The following is a 21,867-nucleotide window of genomic DNA, read 5'->3' on the forward strand; positions in this document are numbered from 1 at the left end:
TGTTACTGGCACATGATTGGAGTGGCTCTTTTTACTTGCACAATAGGGGGCCTCTTGTTACTGGCACATTAGTGGGGCCTCATGTTACTGGCACATTAGTGGGGCCTCATGTTACTGGCAAATTAGGGAGGCCTCATGTTACTGGCACATTAGGGGGGGCTCTTGTTACTGGCACATTAGGGGGGGCTCTTCGGGCTATCCCTCTTCCCCTTCTCCAAATCCTTATTATAAAATCTTTCTCATTAAAATAAATCAGCTCCACCGAGCCCCCCAGCCAAAGTGTTAAAGTGGTGTCCGAGATCCCCAAGGGCCAAGCCAATTACTTGTAAGTTTTCATGTGAAATATGTTCGTTATACACATATAGCATACACTATGCCACACAATATACAGTATACCTCTACACTGTGTAGTCTTGTGGCGGCAGACAGAAAATAATCTGGAAGTTTTTCTCCCGAGACCAGGCTCTGGATCCACCACTGACCAGGCTGGTATAACCTAGTATCTCCTGTATATAATGATATATGTACAGTTGGTATAAGTTATACATCTTGTATATAGGGATATAGAGCATGCTGGTATAACCTAGGTATTTCTTTATATGATTATATATGTACAGCTGGTATAAGTTATACATCTTAATATACCAGAAGATGTATAATTTATACCAGGCCAGCTCACGTATAATAATATACAGAACATACCAAGGCCATAGTAACTATTACCTGCTGGGATGGCTCAGGCTAAAAGCTGCTGAATCGACCTGCTGAAAGTCAGTGACAACTGGCAAGGCTGAATGCTGGAGGCTGGCTGGGCTCAGTGTGGACTCTGGCTGGCTGAATGAGTGCTGCTCCTGGGCCTTGCTCAGGCTGGCAGAAACGTCTGGCAGAGAGAGAGAAAACGAGGTGAGGTGGGGTGAGTGACTGTAGTATAGAGTCAGACTACTGGCAAGTGGGCAGTGGCAGACTAGCAGTGACTCCCGCGCTCCTCTGTTCCCAACTTCCTGCTGGACCTTCAGTGCTGATAACTTTGTGACATCACGTAAGTGCGCAGTGTGATCCGGCATGCTTCCAGGCCCTGCCCCCTTACCTATGCGCAGCCATTCTTGGCATCAGATGAGGAAGAGGAGGTAGCAACAGCCGCCACAGGGCGGTCTGACAACAGTACCCAGATCAGCCCAAGGAGGGTGGTCCCCACTGTTGCTCCTTACTCCGAGATCTCTAATGTCAGTCCCAGAGCTATATGGCCATGTTCAGCAGCAAGTTAGTATATCTCTGGCACACAGTGTCAATGCCAAGATACATCTGACCACAGACATGTGGTCTAGCAAACACAGACAGGGAAGGTACATAACTTTTACTGCCCACTGGGTGAAGCTTCTGACAGCTGTCAAGCATGCAACCCGTGTATTTGGTGTTACCGGCATGGATTAAATGCGGGCCTGCATCTTCTTCTCCTCCTCATACTCCATCCTCTGTCATCTTCTTGGCTGACTCCTCCTTTTCCACTGCTGCCGCCTCTTCCGCTGCGCCCCCCAAGCTCCCCAGAACCTATTCGACGTCCCAGGTGAGACGTTGCCATGCTGTGCTGCAGCTGTTGTGCCTGGAAACCGAGAGCCACACCGGTCTTGCACTCCTTTCAGCTCTGCAGTCACAGACCGATCAGTGGCTAACCACGCTCAATTTGACAGTTGGTTAAAGTGGTGTGGACAATCTGCTGAGCGCATGAAATAGGGCAAAATGGCACACGTGCCGTGCATGGCACACGTCCTGAACTTAGTCGTGCAGTGATTCGTTGCCAAATATCCGGGGGTCCAGGACGTCTTGCGGCAGGCCAGGAAAATCTCTGGCCATTTCAGAAGATCTTACACAGCCATGGCTTACCTTGCTGATGTTCAGCGGCGACACCACCTGCCTGTCAGACATCTGATTTGTGACTGCCCGATGCGCTGGAACTCCACCTTGTATATGCTTGATAGGCTGCTCCAGCAGCAACGTGCCGTTAATGACTACCTGTACGAACTCTGCAGCAGGACAGGTTCTGGGGAGCTTGTTTCTTTTCACCGCGCCAGAGGCTGCTCATGTGAGATGCATGCAGACTTCGCGGCCATTTGATGAGATCACCATCAATGACATCGTACCTTACGCCTTTTTCTGGAGCGTGCATTGCGTCGTGTCATTGATCAAGCCGTCGAGGAGCAGGAGCTGGAAGATGAGGAAGTGGCAATGCTGAATGAATTCCCAGGGGGGCTACTCCATCTGAGACAAGTCAGCAGGAGTCTGAAGAGGAGTCAGAGGAGGATGGTGGCTGGGGGAAGGAGGAGGAGGAGCAAGAAGAGCGTCTTTGAGGGGAATTTTAAGAAAGAGACCGAGACCGAGGATAACATTCTCCTGGGTGATGAGCAGGGCGCTCCACTGCTTCCAATTTAGCGCAAATGGGGGCCTTAATGCACCAGTGTTTGAAGAGGGACCCCCATATAAAAAGCATAAAGGACCAGTACTGGGTGTCAACTTACTTAAACCACTGTTACAAACAAAAAAAGGCGGACATGTCACCAGCATCACAGAGGGCTGGCAGAATGCAGTATTTCCAGGCCTTGCTGCAAGAGATGCTGCATTCTGCTGTTGTGGGCGCTTGCAGAGGAATTTCCACCCACAGTGAAACAGGTGCTGGCACCAATCCTACTTCACCTGCAAGAAGAGGGCGTTTGAAGATGTGATGGTCACTTGTGATATGATATCATTCTTGCAGCCAACCCATTGACAGCTGCCCTTTGGATTCAGCCTCAGGGAACGCCTAGACCGACAGGTGTCTACATCGGGTTAACAGCCGATGTGGACACTCTGAGAAGCGAGGAACCCCTTGACTACTGAGTGGGCTGGCTTGACCTGTGGCCAGAGCTGGCACAATTTTCCATGGAACTCTTGGCTTGCCCCTCGTCGAGTGTCTTGTCCGAAAGGACGTCCAGCGTAGCAGGGATGATCGTGACTGATAAGCGTACTTGCCTAGTTCATGACAGTATGGACTACCTCACATTTCTAAAAATGAATGAGGCATGGATCTGGGAGGAATTCAACACCTGTGATGACCACTTGCAATTGTATCAGGTGAATGCCAAATTTTTGGGGCCTGTACTCCTGTGGCCTAAAATAAAAATTTTCTAGGCTCCAGCAGGGCACATTTTTTAGAGTTTCCCTTTAAGACGCATGAAAATGGCCCCTGATTTAAATACATATTTTTTTGTGGTAATCTTTGCCAATGATCCCCCTCTGGAATGTCACTGTCCATGTTGTGGGACTATTTGTGCACTTTAGTAAGTATTTGGTGGCTGCAAAAATGACCTGAAGGTTTTTCTGGTACGTCTGCCATTAAAGTCAAAGGGGCATTCGCGAAACGTCCCGGACGATGTTCGTCTATCACTAGTTGTAATGTCATCCTGCCACTTGCTTTCCCTGATACGGTAATTGAGATTGTATACCACAGTGCTGATACTTATGGGAACTCAAGCAAGAGGGGGCGGGGCAGGGGAATACAGTGGCAGCGCTTCCTTGCGCAGAGAGATGCTCTCAAAGACTCCTTTACTGAATAGATCAGGAGCCCACCGAGGGATTCAGCGGCTCCCCTGCCACCTGTCTACACGGGCACAGGAAGGCACGGGGAGTGAAGGAGAGTGGCCCACATGACCTCTAGCATGGCACAACTCTCGCTCCCAACCCTGACAAGCTGGGAAAGCCCTTTCACTGCCCCAGTGAATCAGAGCCCTGCAAGCCCAGTACACTGCCATCAGTTCCTCGTTAGCTATAAGCCTGGTCCATTAATGGGATTATATCGGGCCAGAAACTCGCCCAGGTAGCATGTAATATAATACCAAGACACAGACACCTGGATTCATGGATCGAGACTTGGATGCTATAGTCAGACGGGAGGTGCTGACGTAAGCAGGATTTCAAGGTCCCTCCAAACACGAATACGGTGTGACCGCCCTTCAGATAAAGACTAATTAATTAAGGTTAATGGTTAGGTCGCCTATAGGAATCCTATTGTCATGCAGCTATACTGACAGAATTAATTCAAATATATAGAGAACTAATAAAAGCATGGCTGCACAACATTTCACATGCAAACAATAAAACTGAGAAATAGGGGTCATTCAACATTAATGTGGTATTATACCTACTAGAAATGAAAAAATAGAAGCTCTTTGCGCACATTTTTGATCAAACATGTGTCGGGCCCATCTACCAGGCGTCAAGGTGGCTTCCGCTGTAGATGGGCCTGAAACACGTTTGATCAAAAATGTGCACAAAGAGCTTCTATTTTTTTCATTTCTAGTAGGTATAATACCACATTAATTTTTAATAACCCCCATTTCTCAGTTCTATTGTTGTCATGAAAAATGTTGAGCAGCCATGCTTTTATTAGTTCTCTATATGCTTGTTTGATGGATATGCACCTGTGACAATGATTGTGCTAGTCTAAATTTTCTTGCAGAATTAATTCAAAGGTGCCTTCAGGTAAAAATTTGGTGCAATACTATGCCACACATATTGGGACCCACTGCTGGTGCAATTCAATGTGTGCAACAGTTAAAGACGAACATTATCCTCTATTGATATGTCTGTTTCAGTAACTATTTGCATCCCTCTTGTATCATCAATTATATTAATATAACTGTGTGATGTGTCATTCCTCTAAAAGTTATGTATTACTGTCAGCCTGTCGTGAAGATCTAGATTAGTGTTGCCAGTTGGGGGTACTTTTCTGCACAGTCTGACACAATCCATTCAGTGTGATTAGTATCAGACTATACAGATATTGACCACAAACTGGACCTTCATTATAAAATGCCAATAATTTATTTATAATTTCTAGTAGGAATAATAAACATCTTAAAGTGATAAGAATAGATGCTCCAGAATTGTTATTACATGGAAAATGCAAATAGTTGTTAAAACAGGCACGTTTTACAGTTTCTACAAGAGTAGAAGTATATTAGTATTTTAAGCACTTTACCAACCTTCAACATCGGGATGCTTGAGGAGAATCAAGAATCCATAACGCACTGTTGTGCTAACAGTTTCTGTCCCAGCAGCAAACATGTCAAATGTGGTATTCACAATGCCTTTCATATGAAACTCAGTCTCGGGTATATTTTTTTCCTGTGAAAACAGGGTTAAATGTTAGATGCATAAAGTCCTCTTCATCCACATGCCTCTCATCACTTAGAAAAACTTGGGGGGGGGCTTCAAAGTTTTTGAACCCTTCATAATTTTTGATATTTCTGCTTAAATTTGACCTAAATCTACATCAGATTTTCATACAGTCCTAATAGTAGATAAAGATAACCAAACCAGTCAAACAAATGAATACACAATCTTAGACTTGGTAATTCTCTGCTATAATAAGACACGTAGATGCTGGTTTTAATAAATTCAACTAAACAAAATTAAGTTGGGCATCACTGACAGATAATTTTGTCTGCTATCCTGCATATTGTAAGGCACATATAAGCTGGTTTACATAAAGTCAACCGCCCAAAAATTAAATTAGAGCTGGATGGATATGGAAATGCACGGATTTAGGTCTAAAACGTTATGACTCACAGATGTTGTCCTCCGCTATTCTACTTATTGTAGGACACGTATATGCTGGTTTTAATATATTTAAAACAAACAAAAAATTTATTGTATCTGCGTGGAGATGGAAATACATAGATTTAGGTTCCCCTGCACCCGCATTGCCCCGTCACATGAATGAAAACATCCTGCATCAGGAGGGGTGGGCAGCCAATAGCAGAGGGTGACGAGTCGGGAGGCTCGTTCCTGCCACGGCCTGCTATTGGCTGCCCCCCAGATACCGGATGTTTTCATACATGCGACAGGGAGTTAAGGTGGCAGCCATGCGGGTGTCAGAAGCGAAGTGGGTGCCGGGGAGTGAGGTAAGTACAGTCTGCTTGGAGGTTGTAAAAAATGTTAAAAACCATGTATCAATTTCTTTTCATTTCACACATACTTACTACTTTGTGTATCACATAAAATCCTAATAAAATACATTTCAATTTGTGGATGTACGTATACTCTTTTTCCTCAGTTTCACACTTATTCTACGATGTAGCAGGGTGAACACACATGCTTTATGAGACACGTTATCTAAACTAAATGCAACTAAATGCGTTAAGCAATTGCTTTTCAATGGCTTTTGTTTCAAGATAAGAAAGTTAAGAAAGTTCGAGTTAAGAAATTTGAGTTAAGAGTGTGTGTGTTAGCCCTGCTACATCTGTACATCCGGTTATCCGGCTTCCGCCCAGTCTCTTTTCTTGACTAGTAGGAAGGTGTTTAACTGCCTGTTGAGCTCCACATAGAACACGGGGGTAGGTGAAGTGGAGGCAGGACAATGTGAAATTGGATTATTTTCCTCAATAAATAAATTAAGGGCTAATATTTATGGCTCATTTGTTTGATTTTGTTATCTACTTTTAGGACCTCTGTGAAAATCTGATGTAGTTTTAGGTCAAAATTACGTAGAAATTCTGAATGGTTCACAAACTTTCAAGAAGCACTGTATATTTATTCAACTGTAATATGTATAGTAACTGTATCTCTTTAATATTTGAAAAAAGTACAATTTCACTGACTGCACCATACTAGTGTTGAGCGAAGCATTCGAACTGGAATTCGGTCCGGTGTTTAGGAAAACTTAAATTCGCAACAAATACGATTTTACTTGGGCTTCATGGTAACAAATCAGGTTTTCCTAAAATGGCGGCTGCACGTATCAAAGTGCAACTAAGTCTAGAGGAGACAAGCCCGGGAGTGCAAGATCACACATAATGGCAAGCAGCCAGCCAATAGACAGATATCAGATGTCATAGCCCCATCCTGCATGGCTTCCTCCATTGCCCTGTGAGCTGAGCATAGGTGAGAGAGAAATGTGGCAAGCACTCATGCGCTGGGGACAGTGTTGATGAAAACTATTTAATATAAGAATATTAAAGAGGGAGAGTGCAGGGAGAGTGAAGGGAAACTTAATCTGCATCAGATTTCTTTATTTATTCTTACATTAACTTTTTCCTACACCAGCAGTAAGCTAAGATATGTAATTAAGTAACAATAAGATGGAGGACTTTATTATTTCACCACAGCACACCAACCAATACCATCTAGTCTGCACCCCTTCAGGGAGCCAGATCTTAATGATTACTATGCTCATCTTTTGCTGGCTGTACTTCTTTCAAATCATCCTTCAAAGACCCCATGTCCTAGAAAAGTCAGCAAGATGCAGAGAGAGGAGGAGCTGGATGGTCCAGTGGTGACATATTCTCATCGATATTAGATGATGTGGAAAAGGAGGAAAAGCAGATGGCAGAAGAAGGGCTTCCACCTGTAGGGCAGGAAAGTGCTGGGGTTGGAGAAGTGGGTATGCTAGAGCTGATTAATGTTCTGTGTTTACTGTGAAATATCCTGCAGGAGACTGCAGGCCAGAACAGCAATCATTTGCATATTATGCCCCTAACCTAACCAGCAAAACCCCATACCAGCAACAGCCCCTGTTTAAATGCATTAAAGGTGTTGTGCAGCCATTAACAGTGCAGTCTTTATTACTAAATGAAAGGCAGCTGCAGGCTAATTGTCCGTGCTGCTCTTCACTGCAGCATGGCCGCAATCCGCCACCAGTGCAGCGCCGTGTGGCTGTACCCTGAGGCCTCTTGCACATGACTGTATGGCTTTTTCAGTATTTTGCGGTCCGCAAAAAACATATCCGCAAAAAATACAGATAATGTCCGTGTGCATTCTGTTTTTTTGCGGAACGGAACAGCTTACCCCTGATAGAACAGTACTATCCTTGTCCCTTATGGGGACAATAATAGGACATGTTCTATCTTTGAACGGAATGGAAAAACAGAAATACGGAAACTGAAGACATACAGAGTACCTTCCATTTTCTTGCGGATCCATTAAAATGAATGGTTCTGTATACGGTCCATATACGGAACACAAAAAAAACTGAACGGAAACTGAAAAAAAAAAAACACGTTTATGTGCAAGAGGCCTAAGGCAAAGTGGCCTAGGTATACATGATTTATAACACTTTGTGACAAATTAATTCAGAACAAATTTAATTTATTGGCGAACTTCAGCAAATTTGCCGAATCAAATTTTTTAAAACGTCACTCATCTCTACACCATACAGTGTCTCTTGTCTATTGCAGATACACTAATTTGAGGCAGGCGCATACTGGAGGTAGGAGAAAGATTCTGGCCCTGATATACACTAAGTCCATAGTGTTAGAAACCAGACTTTTTGTCTACAAATTTATATGTTATGTTGCCTAGCCATGTATATTAATATCTTGGTCAAGGCAAAGTGGCTTGTTGGTTCCCTCAACTGATAATGTTTTTAGGATTTGAGACACATGCCCTACCAGCACCCCCTGTGTAACATAAATTAAACAACTTACCTGTTCCATCTTAATGAGGAAACAGTCAATGAAATCCCGAGGATCGTTGGGATCCAGAGTCTCCTTATGCATTTCCACACGTTTGGTAATAATTTCCTGAATACCATCAATGGCATTAAGCATTTTTTGATGAGGCCCTGGGATCTTTTCCATAACTTTAGGATAGAAATTGTATATCTGGAAGAAATTCATGTAGCAAAGTCATAGCACATAGACATGTAACACTTGACATCAATATATTTTTGGACTGCAAAAAATAAATGTTCCTTACCTGTCCCCAAACAGAGCTAACTCCTCTAAAGATTTCATTCATAAAGCTCAGAAGTTGTAGAAACTCTTTGTCCGCATAGTCAAATCGAACTCCAAATACCACTGAACAGATGACATTTGAAACAGCTTTGGAAAAATAGAATGTTGGATCCAGAGGCTGGCCTGTCATGAGAAAAGAGCTGAGAGAAGGCCACAGAGCTTGCAGGAGAAGACATCCCTACACTCCCACCACACATGAATCAAGGTGCTAATTCTGATACCTCCAGCAGATGTCTCAAGCAAGTGGTGTACCTCCAATGGAGGCAGACCAAGCGGCTGCGGGCTCGTGGGGAAGGGCAAGCCACAGTGGACAAAATGCCCTACACCCTAATTTCATTTAGTACAGGCTTCCGCCTTGCTTCAGTCCAGAGTTCCTGTCCTCAGTGCAGAAAGATAAAGGACCTTTGATGTTTCATCTAGTAGACAAACTACACAGAGATTGGTATAGTCCCAAAATTAGGAAGTTTAGCTGAAGGAATTGCACAGAGAATGGTATAGTTCCCAGGTTATAAATGTGTATCTGCCAGGACCTATGATGGCATCATCACAGGTCGATCAACTCCCCCAACAACATAGAGAAGAACTTCAAGATAAGCTCTCAATGTGTCTAGAATAGAATGGCAAAATTAAGCCCTCCCCTTTTTTCTTCATTTGCCCCCCATTCCCCTTTTCTAGTACCTGATGCCTCATTAATTCTCATACTTCAAAAGTGCCACATTATACATTATAACTGAGTTCCTCATATATCGCTCATATATAGTACTGCAGACAACTACAACCCCCAATACCTCACACAGTGATTATGTAACTGACCACATATATCTGTACACACAGCATCTATTATACCTTGTACCTCATATATCAGTACACTGCTATGTGTGTGTATATATATATATACAGGTCCTTCTAAAAAAATTAGCATATTGTGATAAAGTTCATTATTTTCTGTAATGTACTGATAAACATTAGACTTTCATATATTTTAGATTCATTACACACCAACTGAAGTAGTTCAAGCCTTTTATTGTTTTAATATTGATGATTTTGGCATACAGCTCATGAAAACCCAAAATTCCTATCTAAAAAAATTAGCATATTTCATCCGACCAATAAAAGAAAAGTGTTTTTAATACAAAAAAAGTCAACCTTCAAATAATTATGTTCAGTTAGGCTGAGTTCACACGGGCGAGATTTCCGCGCGGGTGCAATGCGGTAGGTGAACGTATTGCACCCACACTGAATCCGGCACCATTCATTTCTATGGGGCTGTGCACATGAGCGATTTTTTTCACGCATCACTTCTGCAATGCTTTAAAATCGCAGCATGCTCTATATTCTGCGTTTGTAACGCAGGACAGGCCCCATAGAAATGAATGGGGCTGAGTGAAAATCGCAAGCATCCGCAAGCAAGTGCGGATGCGGTGCGATTTTCACTCATGGTTGCTAGGTGACAGTCTATTCACTGTATTATTTTCCCTTATAACATGGTTATAAGGGAAAATAATAGCATTCTGAATACAGAATGCTTAGTACAAGGTCAATTGAGGGTTAAAAAAAAATAAAAGAAATTAACTCACCTTGTCCTCTTCATCGCGCAGTTCCCGGTCTCTTCTGATGAGCTGTCGGCTAAAGGACCTTTGGTGACGTCAGATCACATGCTCCAATCACATGGTACATCACCACGGTGATGTACCATGTGATTGGAGCATGTGATCTGACGTCACCAAAGGTCCTTTAGCCGACAGCTCATCAGAAGAGACCGGGAACTGCGCGATGAAGAGGACAAGGTGAGTTAATTTCTTTTATTTTTTTTTAACCCTCAATTGACCTTGTACTAAGCATTCTGTATTCAGAATGCTATTATTTTCCCTTATAACCATGTTATAAGGGAAAATAATACAATCTACACTACAACTAACCCAAACCTGAACTTCTGTGAAGAAGTTCGGGTCTGGGTACCACAGTCGGTTTTTTATCACGCGAGTGCAAAACACATTGCACCCGCGTGATAAAAACTGAACATCGGAACGCAATCGCAGTCAAAACTGACTGCAATTGCGTACCTAATCGCGCGGGTTTGCCGCAATACACCGGGACGCATCCAGACCTAATCCGGACACGCCCGTGTGAACTCAGCCTTATGCACTCAATACTTGGTCGGGAATCATACACAGCAGGTATGAGGTATAATAGATATACTATGTACAGATATGTTGTATATAAAGCAGTATACTAATATGTGAGATATGATGTGTAATTTATACCTCACATATCAGTACACTACTATATACAGTGGACTTAAAATGTCTACACACCCCTGTTAAAATGTCAGGTTTCTGTGATGTAAAAAAATGAAACAAAGATAAATCATTTCAGAATTTTTTCCACCTTTAATGTGACCTATAAACTGTACCACTCAATGGAAAAACAAACTGAAATCTTTTAGGTAGAGGGAAGAAAACAAACAAACAAAAAAAAACTAAAATAATGTGGTTGCATAAGTGTGCACACCCTCTTCTAACTGGAGATGTAGCTGTGTTCAGAATTAAGCAATCACATTCAAAATCCTGTTAAATAGGAGTCAGCATACACCGACCATCATTTAAAGTGCCTCTGATTAACCCCAAATAAAGTTCAGCTGCTCTAGTTGGTCTTTCCTGAAATTGTCTTAGTCTCATCCCACAGCAAAAGCCATGGTCCACAGAGAGCTTCAAAAGCATCAGAGGGATCTCATTGTTAAAATGTATCAGTCAGGAGAAGGGTACAAAAGAATTTCCAAGGCATTAGATATACCATGGAACACAGTGAAGACAGTCATCATCAAGTGGAGAAAATATGGCACAACAGTGACATTACCAAGAACTAGACGTCCCTCCAAAACTGATGAAAAGACGAGAAGAAAACTGGTCTGGGAGGCGACCAAGAGGCCAACAGCAACATTAATGGAGTTTCAGGAATATCTGGCAAGTACTGGCTGTGTGGTACATGTGACAACAATCTCCCGTATTCTTCATATGGGGTAGAGTGGCAAGACGAAAGCCTTTTCTTAAGAAGAAAAACATTCAAGACAGGCTACATTTTGTAAAAACACATGTGAAGTCTCCCAAAAGCATGTGGGAAATGGTGTTACGGTCTTATGAAACCAAGGTTGAACTTTTTGGCCATAATTCCAAAAGATATGTTTGCCGCAAAAACAACACTGCACATCACCAAAAGAACACTATACCCACAGTGAAGCATGGTGGTGGCAGCATCATGCCAAGGGGCTGTTTTTCTTCAGCTGGAACTGGGGCCTTAGTTAAGCTAGAGGTAATTATAAACAGTTCTAAATACCAGTCAATATTGGCACATTTATATAGGTATGTACAGTGTGTGTGTATATATATATATATAGAATATTGTGCAAAAGTCCATCTATTTCAGTAATGCAATTAAAAGGAATTGCATTAAAGGGGTTTTCACAAGACGCAGTTTTATACTTACCTGCCCCCAGCGCGCGGTCCACTTCCTGGTTTCGGCAGGGGGCGGGCTCCATCTTCATTGATGTCTTCTCCCGGCCGCTCCGCGTGCTGTACTGAACGCGCACGCCGAGTCCGCGCATGCGCCCTGGTGACTTCTTGCTGGCCAGTATAGTATACTTGCCAGGAAGTAGTCACCAGGCGTATACACGGACTCGTCATGTGCGTTCAGTACAGCGCGGGGCCGGCCGGGAGAAGAAAAGAAAAGTCATCTGCGCACGCGCGGCCACCTTGATTCCTGAGAAAGGCGGTGGCCATAACCAGGGGAGACGGAAGACAACAGTCAGGTAAGTATAGGTTTATTGTTTTCTAAGGGGTGGGGATTTGTTAGTTAACTATAGTTAGAAAAATGATCACTGTTAAATCATTAACAGATTTAACAGTGATCATTAAGATGATAATACCCCTTTAATGCAGCTTAAAATTGGAATTTTATGAAAAGGTTAAATATTCTAGGTTCAAAGTGTCACACTCTAGTCAGCTAATTACTCCATACCCCCTGAAAGGAATCCATGTTTTTATATGTTAAAACTAACTCTGTTTTCTGCTAAGTTTCTGTTCTCTGTAACCATGGATCTTATCTCTTTGGCACTACTCCCGGACAATATCCCAAATATGGAAGTTCCGTTATTGTTGCTCTTTTTGTCTGTAGAATAGAACGTGTTAATATGATAGGTTGAATAAATAACTTACGTTGATATGGTAATAAAGGGAGTAAAACCCCCTCTATATAACCTGTGTTCATTAAAAATAAACTTAAGAGCGTTCATTCAGTACATCATTGTTGTGTCTGTTATTCCCTACTGAGTGAAGCGCTCTCCTGACGTCAGAACAAGACGCAAACCAAGCCGATAATAGAAGTTTGGTGTCAGAGGTACCAGAGGGACGTTGAGATTTCCCATCACCCCCTGAGCAAAGGGTACCTCAAAATTGAGACTTTGGGGTTTCATAAGCTGTAAGCCATAATCATCCAAATGATAACAAATAAAGGCTTGAAATATCTCGCTAGTCGCTTTGCCTGTAATGAGTCTCATATATTAGTTTCACCTTTTAAGTTACATTACTGAAATAAATGAACTTTGCACGATATTAAAATTTTTCGAGTTTCACACATACAGTCATGTGAAAAAATTAGGACACCCTTTGAAAGCATGTGGTTTTTTGTAACATTTTTAATAAAAGGTTATTTCATCTCCGTTTCAACAATACAGAGAGATTAAAGTAATCCGACTAAACAAAGAAAACTGAAGAAAAGTCTTTTCAAGATCTTCTGTAAATGTCATTCTACAAAAATGCCTATTCTAACTGAGGAAAAAGATAGGACACCCTTGCCCCTAATAGCGAGTGTTACCTCCTTTGGCTGAAATAACTGCAGTGAGACGGTTCTTGTAGCCATCTACCAGTCTTCGACATTGGTCTGAGGAAATTTTACCCCACTCCTCAATGCAGAACTTTTTCAGCTGTGAGATGTTTGAGGGGTTTCTTGCACGTACAGCCCTTTTCAAGTCACCCCACAGCATCTCAATGGGATTCAAATCTGGACTTTGACTTGGCCATTCCAGGACTCTCCATTTCTTCTTTTTCAGCCAATCTTTGGTTGATTTACTAGTATGTTTTGGGTCATTGTCATGTTGCATGGTCCAGTTCCGCTTCAGCTTTAATTTTCTAACTGATGGTCTCACATGTTCTTCAAGCACCTTCTGATACACAGTAGAATTCATCGTGGATTCTATGATGGTGAGCTGACCAGGTCCTGCTGCAGCAAAGCAGCCCCAAACCATGACACTTCCACCTCCATGCTTCACAGTTGGTATGAGGTTCTTTTCTTGGAATGCTGTGTTTGGTTTACGCCAAACATGTCCTCTGCTGTTGTGTCCAAATAATTCAATTTTGGACTCATCTGTCCAAAGAACATTATTCCAGAAGTCCTGGTCTTTGTCAACTTTATCTCTGGCAAATGTCAGTCTGGCCTCGATGTTTCTCTTGGAAAGCAAAGGTTTCCTCCTTGCACACCTCCCATGCAAGTTAAACTTGTACAGTCTCTTTCTGATTGTAGAGGCATGTACTTCTACATCAACAGTAGCCAGAGCCTGCTGTAGTTCTCGAGATGACACTTTAGGGTTTTTGGAGACCTCTTTTAGCATCTTGCGGTCTGCTCTTGGGGTGAACTTGCTGGGGCGACCAGTCCTGGGCATGTTGGCAGTTGTTTTGAAAGCCCTCCACTTGTAGACTATCTTCCGGACAGTGGAATGGCTGATTTCAAAATCTTTTGAGATCTTTTTAAATCCCTTCCCAGACTCATAGGCTGCTACAATCTTTTTTCTGAAGTCCTCTGACAGCTCTTTTGCTCTCACCATGGTGCTCACTCTCACTTCAACAGTCAGGAGCACACCAAACTAAATGTCTGAGGTTTAAATAGGGCAAGCCTCATTCAACATGCAGAGTAACGATCTACTAATTATGTGCACCTGGTGTGATATACCTGTGTGAGATCTGAGCCAATTTAAGAGGGAATACATGTGAGGGTGTCCTATCTTTTTCCTCAGTTAGAATAGGCATTTTTGTAGAATGACATTTACAGAAGATCTTGAAAAGACTTTTCTTCAGTTTTCTTTGTTTAGTTGGATTACTTTAATCTCTCTGTATTGTTGAAATGGAGATGAAATAACCTTTTATTAAAAATGTTACAAAAAAACACATGCTTTCAAAGGGTGTCCTAATTTTTTCACATGACTGTATATATATATATATACACACAAACACACATTACATCTATTATACCCCATACCTCACATATCAGTACACAGCTGTATATACTTTTTTACTATAACTTTTAAAGGCACCTGTACGGCCCTGTAAGACGAGACCTGAGGCCCAGCGATGTACGGCAGGGTGATCGGGCGGATGCAGAAGCTGCTCTCATCCGATCAGTGGACAAGCCCCTGCAGCCCCTGCTGTATACGCCGGCATCAGTGAATACACCGTTGCTAGTGTAGTAACACCTTGTGTGCCATGGTTAGTGCTGACCGCTGAACACACCTGGCTTGGGGAGGGTACATTATTCCTCTACATCTCATGCTGTGGTGACGGGGACCCGATGGCTGAGAAGGCCGCTTGATGCCTTGCAGAGGAATCGGAGCTTGCCTTCTATGGAAGCCTTGGAGATCCAGACCCCAGGGTCTCCTATACAACTAAACTGGTAGCTCAATGACATACAATATAATTCTATTGCATTAAAACAGTGATCAAACCCTGAAAAGTTGAAGTCCCATAGTGGGACAAAAAATAATAATAATCAAACAAACAAAAAAAACATGATGAAGTGTAAAAAATCTAAAAACCCAGACATATTAGGTATCACCACATCCGTAACGACTGGCTTTATAAAAATATAACATGATCCACCCAATCATGTAAATCTGTAAAAAATAAAAACTGTGCAAAAACAGATCTTTTTTGTTCTCTCACAAAAAGTGTTAATACCAAGCGATCAAAAAATAATATGCACCCCAAAATGGTACCAATCACACTGTTACCTCACTCTGCAAAAAAAGTCCCTACAAAAGATGATCGGTAGAAAAAAAATGCTATTACTTTGTAAAACTCTGCTCTGAAGAGGGGAGGGTGTTGGGACTCTAGTTCAGCTTAGCAGTCCCTGCTCTGACTCCATATATAGCTATATCCATATATGGGAGTTAGTGCTTGGGGACATCCAGTGTATTTAAATCTAATTTCTGAAATGTTTCTGCCACTATTTAAACTTTCAACATTGTACATTAGAGGCAAGGACCTTATCCACTCAGCTATAAAGCCAAACACTTAAATGTGTCAGAAAAACCTCATAGTAGTTCCTGATGTAGTGAGTATTCCTATTCAGCAGAAGACTTATTTTATATTCCTGTGCCAGCTCACTTATAGCTGTATAGTGTAGTGGTTAACATCCTTGCCTCTAATGTACAACATTGGGAGTTTGAATACCAACAGAAACATTTGTATATGTAAATTTTTAGCCATCATATATTATAATATATTTAGAACATATAATATATTATAATATATATAAATATATAAAAACATCACTAGTAGTTTCCTACATATTATGGTTGGGAGTTTGAATCCCGACAGAAACATTTATCTCTAGTAAGTTTTTAGCCATAATTTATTTACATATATTATAATATATTTAGAATATTTAATATATTATAATATAAAAAAATATATTATGGCTAAAATAAGTAGTAGTTTCCAACATATTATGCATTCATATACTGTATATCAGAAGTATGAATATATATATACTGTACATAAAAGATCAAGTGATTATGTGGCTGGAGGTAGATTAGACGGTCAATGGATATCAATTTTACTGCAGGCCAGTGGACTACAGGCCCCAAAAATTATTCATTCATCGGACAGAAAACATCAAGTGATTATGTGGCTGGAGGTACATTAGGCGGTCACTGTATAACAATTTTACTATTGGCTAGTTAGATTACAGGCCCCAAAAATTATACATTCAACGTACATAAAAGATCAAGTGATTATGTGGCTGAAGGTAGATTAGACGGTCAATGGATATCAATTTTACTGCAGGCCAGTGGACTACAAGCCCCAAAAATTATTCATTCATCGGACAGAAACATCAAGTGATTATATGTCTGGAGGTATATTAGAGGGTCATTGGATAACAATTTTAATGCAGGGCAGTGTAGTACAGGCCCCAAAAACTATTCATTTAACGTACAGAAAAGAGCAAGTGATTATGTGGCTGGAGGTATATTAGACGGTCATTGGATATCAATTTTACTGCAGGCCAGTACAAATAGATATACAAGGTGGAGTTCCAGCGCGTCGGGCTGTCACAGATCAGACGTCTGATGAGCAAGTGGTGTTGCCGCTGAACGTCAACTCTTCCCACAAAAAATATGCCCCTACATAAGACGATCACCCGAAAAATAAAGTAAATATGGATTTCAGAAAATGTAGACACAGTCATAAATCAAAAATGCTTTTATTTTATAAAACTGAAATAAATGTAAAAAAAGTAGATATATTAGGTATCATCACATCTGTAATGACCTGCTCTATAAAAATATCACATGATCTACCCCCTCAGGTGCTCCTGCTTGTCACGACACTTCTCCTTGTGACCCCAGCTGTCTAATGACAGCTCGGTCACAGCAATCTGCAGTGGCACAGGCCACCAGCAGATCATGATGTGACCCAACGCTTTTATATGTCAGGTTTACAGATAAGAGCCTATTGCCATGACGTATAAAGTCCTGAAGTTGTAGGCAAGTGGTTAAAGCAAACCTGTCAGATTCCTTACGCTGTTATTAGCAGTCAGTTATTTATGTGGAGGTGTGGGTTTTCCAAACACACATGTTACATTCTGCAGTGCATGGAGCGAGGAGTACGATGACATTCATGAGATGTAGGTTCCCTCCCCTCTGCTTAATGGGTTTCTCTGTTGCTGTGCATAGAGAGAAGCCTGTCAATCAGCAGAGAGAGGGCAGAGGAGAACACATCATAAATATCGTTATTGCTGAAACCGGCCACACGATATGTGCAAGTTCTGAGAAAGCATGCCACACTCCCACATAAGTAACAGACCACTGACATCAGCTGCACTATGGGAGGGCAACATAGGCCTCATGCACACAGCCATTGTTTTGGTCCGCATCCGAGCCGCCATTTTGTGGCTCGGTTGCGGACCCATTCACTTCAATGGGGCCGTAAAAGACGCGGACAGCACTCCGTGTGCTGTCCGCATCCGTTGCTCCGTTCCGTGGCCCCGCTAAAAAAATATAACATGTCCTATTCTTGTCCGCGCTTTGCAGACAAGAATAAGCATTTATATTAAAGCTGTCTGTGCCGTTTTCCACAAATTGCGGAACACGCACGGATGCCAACCCTGTTTTGCGGATCTGCGATTTGCGGACCACAAAACACACCAAGGTCGTGTGCATGAGGCCTAAGGGACCTGACAGCTTTCCTTTAATCTGCTTGCAATATTTCAAGATTTTTATGAGGTCAGATGAAATACAAAAATTCCTGTGAATTTAGAACATTTTTCCCTCTTGATTTTCAGCTATTATATGACCAACTATTGCATTGATGTCAAAAAAATCTACTGAAATAAGAAGTCTTAGAAAATATCTTGTCTAATGACATTATTTCCCTTTAGTTCTCACCATTGCTCTTTCTCAATACTTCTATAAGGAACTGGGCCTCTTCTTGAATTCTCTGTTCAATGCTTCTTTTACCCATCCCAAAGTTTCTTAATGTCATCAGAGAGAAGCGGCGTAGCTGTTTCCAGCGCTCTCCGTTACTGCCCACTACCCCTGAAAAAAAGATGTAGAATGAGTGGAAAGAGTACCCTTCACAATAGCAAGAGCTAATGGAAACAATAAAATACATTTTCCCATTAGGCTACTTTCACACTTGCGTTCGGAGCGGATCCGCTCCTAAAATGCAGACGATGGGATCCGTTCAGAACGGATCCGTCTGCATTATATTTCAGAAAAAATTCTAAGTCTGAAAGTTAGTCAGACGGATCCGTCCAGACTTTACATTGAAAGCCAATGGGGGACGGATCCGTTTGAAATTGAGCCATATTGTGTCAACTTCAAACGGATCCGTCCCCATTGACTTACATTGTAAGTCTGGACGGATCCGTTTGGCTCCGCACGGCCAGGCGGACTCCCAAACGCTGCAAGCAGCGTTCGGGTGTCCGGCTGCTGAGTGGAGCGGAGGCCAAACGGTGCCAGACTGAGGCATTCTTTTTTTTTTTTTTTTTTTTAAGTTTTTATTTTACTTTCGGTAAAACATACACTGTAACAGTACGCCAACAGTGGCGTAAATCGGTACCATACACATTATCATAGAGGCAAAATATCGTACATAACGGAATTAGGATAGAAATCCTTACAGAAAAAGTAAGAGGTACTCCATAAACGCAGCTTGCATTCCATAGGTCAGTGCATATAGGACAGTATCGAGGCATGGCTGCTTAGAAGGAGTGTCAATGCAGCTAGAGGGAGAAAACCAAAATAATCTGACACACCTTAGTGACCTCGTACCCACCCTATATGTGTATGAGTCATATATGGCTCGCAGCCGGGAGGGGACAGGCATCTCCATCTACCAGTAAATTACCAAGCAGAACTGGTCAGAATCTAAATTGCTAGACCTAATCGCATAGCTAATATGACAGGGTCGAAAGGGAGGCCATGTGTTTGTGTTAGGTAGACTAAGGTTCAGAAAATCTGTACTTTGCCCAGGGGGCCCACTTTCTCAGGAAAATTGGGTGAGACCGTGACTCCCAGGAGGCCATTTCCTCAAAACGGTAGATTTGATCTACTTTGAGTCTCCATTGCTCCATCGAGGGTAAGCTATCTTGTAGCCAATGTTTAGGAACTAGGAGACGGGCTGCCAATAAGAATTGCTTGAAGAGGAACGTGGGAGGGGGCGACTCTTTATCAGTAAAAAGGGAGAGCAAGGCACCATAGGGGGATAGGGCAATATTTGAGGAGCAGATTAGGTTACTGATCTGGAAAATTTCCGCCCACCATTTGTTAATGCTCGAGCACGTCCACCATATGTGTAAGAAAGTACCTTTCTCCCCTTGACACCTCCAGCATATTGTAGACGTAGCTCTGGAGAAATGAGAGGATTTAACCGGGGTGATGTACCATTGTGAGAGGATTTTGTATCCATTCTCCTGTGCTCTAACACATCTAGAAGACTTATGTGGGGTCTCAAATAGTGTAGGTAAAGTTTGAAGAGGGAGATCCACGCCTGTCTCCAGTTCCCAGGATCGAATGAAAGCTGGCTTAACAATTAGGGGGGGAGATCTTAGTTTGTTATATATAAGAGAAATAGGTTTTTTAGGGGGATTAGGGCTAGTTATTAAAGCCTCAAACCATGTAAGGGGGCGAAGGAGTTCACCATTCGTGTTGTTTTTATTAACAAACGATTTGATAAGTGGGATGAGGTTGAAATCACATGGTTGTGGGTTGAGAAGAGTTTTAATGGTATCATTTGTTGGGACTAAGCCCTGGGGTTCCAGGAGAAGGGATATTGGCATGGAGGAAGAACCAACTGATTTAGAGGAGGAACTTCTAGGCCCGCCCGTGGATGAACCAAGAATATCACTAATCGTGACCAGGGGGGATGGGAAGGGAATTGAGCAGTGAAAGAGATTCCACCATTTCCATGCTTCCACTGTGGCCCTGATAATTGGGAAGGGTTGCAAGTTAACTTGGGGGGGTACTCTATGACCCAGACATAGGGCACAAGCTGGTTGACCCATAATGCTCTGCAGTGCAGTTTCTAGGTAAAATTTCTAAATTTCTCTCAGGGCGAGTGTCAAAAAAACTCCCCCCCCCCCCCCCCCCCGTGAGGTACAGTGAGTGAGCGCCGCCGCCCGCACTGCCTGCCTGTGGGGGGACATTATTTTTAATAAGGATCACTATGGACATTATTTAGAATGGAGGCTGCTGTGGATGTCATTATAACTGTATAATGTCTGATAGGCCTAGTCCTGAGTTATATTACCCTGCCCTGTATAATAATGTACCCTGATACCCCTTAGTTATATTACTCCAGCGGGGTAATATAACTAAGGGGTATCAGGGATGGGTACATTATTATACAGGGCATGGGCAGGGTAATATAACTCAGCTCAGGACTAGGCCTATCAGACATTATACAGTTATAATGAGTAATGACACCAACAGCAGCCTCCATTCTAAATAATGTCCATAGTGATCCTTATTAAACTTAATGTCCCCCACAGTGACAGTGGCCCCCATTTTCATGTCTCCCACAGTGGCCCCCCCATTGTAATTAATTCCCCCCCATTGTAATTAATGCCCCCCCCCCATTGTAATAACCCCCATCCCCCCATTGTAATTAATGCCCCCCCAGACCATCACTCGCCTCACAGCAGGCATCAGCACTGCTCAGGGGCTCAGGGCGGGCGGTAACAGGCAGGCAGTGCGGCGCTCACTCAGTCACTGTATGTCACGCGCCTGCGCCGCCTAGTGGGAGGATCAGGCGCGTGACGTCAGTAAGTCTGACCAGGGCCGGTGCAAGGATTTTTGCCGCCCTAGGCAAGATAAAAATTGGCACCCCCGCCCCCCCTTATCAGATCCGGAATTGCGGACCCGGATCCGCAATTCCGAACCTGAAAAAAAATAGTACATGTCCTATTCTTGTCCCCAATAAAGGACAAGAATAGGCATATTCTCTTAGTGCCGGCAATGTGCGGTCCGCAAAATGTAGTATTAATAACTAAACAATTAAATAATACACATATTGCATTGTCTACTTACCACCAGGACAATTAGATGATCTGGTCTCTGGCTGCAGTCTGGCTCTGCGGACTCCCTTGTCACTCTCTTCCCCCCCCTCCCTTGTCACTCTCTTCTCCCCCCCCTCCCTTGTCACTCTCTTCTCCCCCCCCTCCCTTGTCACTCTCTTCTCCCCCCCCTCCCTTGTCACTCTCTTCTCCCCCCCCTCCCTTGTCACTCTCTTCTCCCCCCCTCCCTTGTCACTCTCTTCTCCCCCCCCTCCCTTGT

At 42.8% G+C, this 21,867-nt stretch overlaps 1 protein-coding gene across 1 annotated transcript in view; it reads right to left on the minus strand.

Annotated features, from left to right (window-relative positions):
• The window catches only part of LOC122919501 (cytochrome P450 2G1-like), an 85,546-nt gene that overhangs the window by 35,663 nt on the left and 28,016 nt on the right, over positions 1 to 21,867 (minus strand). Inside the window, exons 4-7 of the mRNA XM_044268565.1 lie at positions 18,478 to 18,627; positions 8,728 to 8,888; positions 8,457 to 8,633; positions 5,016 to 5,157 (exon numbers count right to left, since the gene is read on the minus strand). Of these exons, the coding sequence (XP_044124500.1) occupies positions 5,016 to 5,157; positions 8,457 to 8,633; positions 8,728 to 8,888; positions 18,478 to 18,627 (630 nt within the window). The remainder of the gene's footprint in view (positions 1 to 5,015; positions 5,158 to 8,456; positions 8,634 to 8,727; positions 8,889 to 18,477; positions 18,628 to 21,867) is intronic.

Source organism: Bufo gargarizans, chromosome 9 (assembly GCF_014858855.1).
Source record: "Bufo gargarizans isolate SCDJY-AF-19 chromosome 9, ASM1485885v1, whole genome shotgun sequence".
Lineage (NCBI taxonomy): Eukaryota > Metazoa > Chordata > Amphibia > Anura > Bufonidae > Bufo > Bufo gargarizans.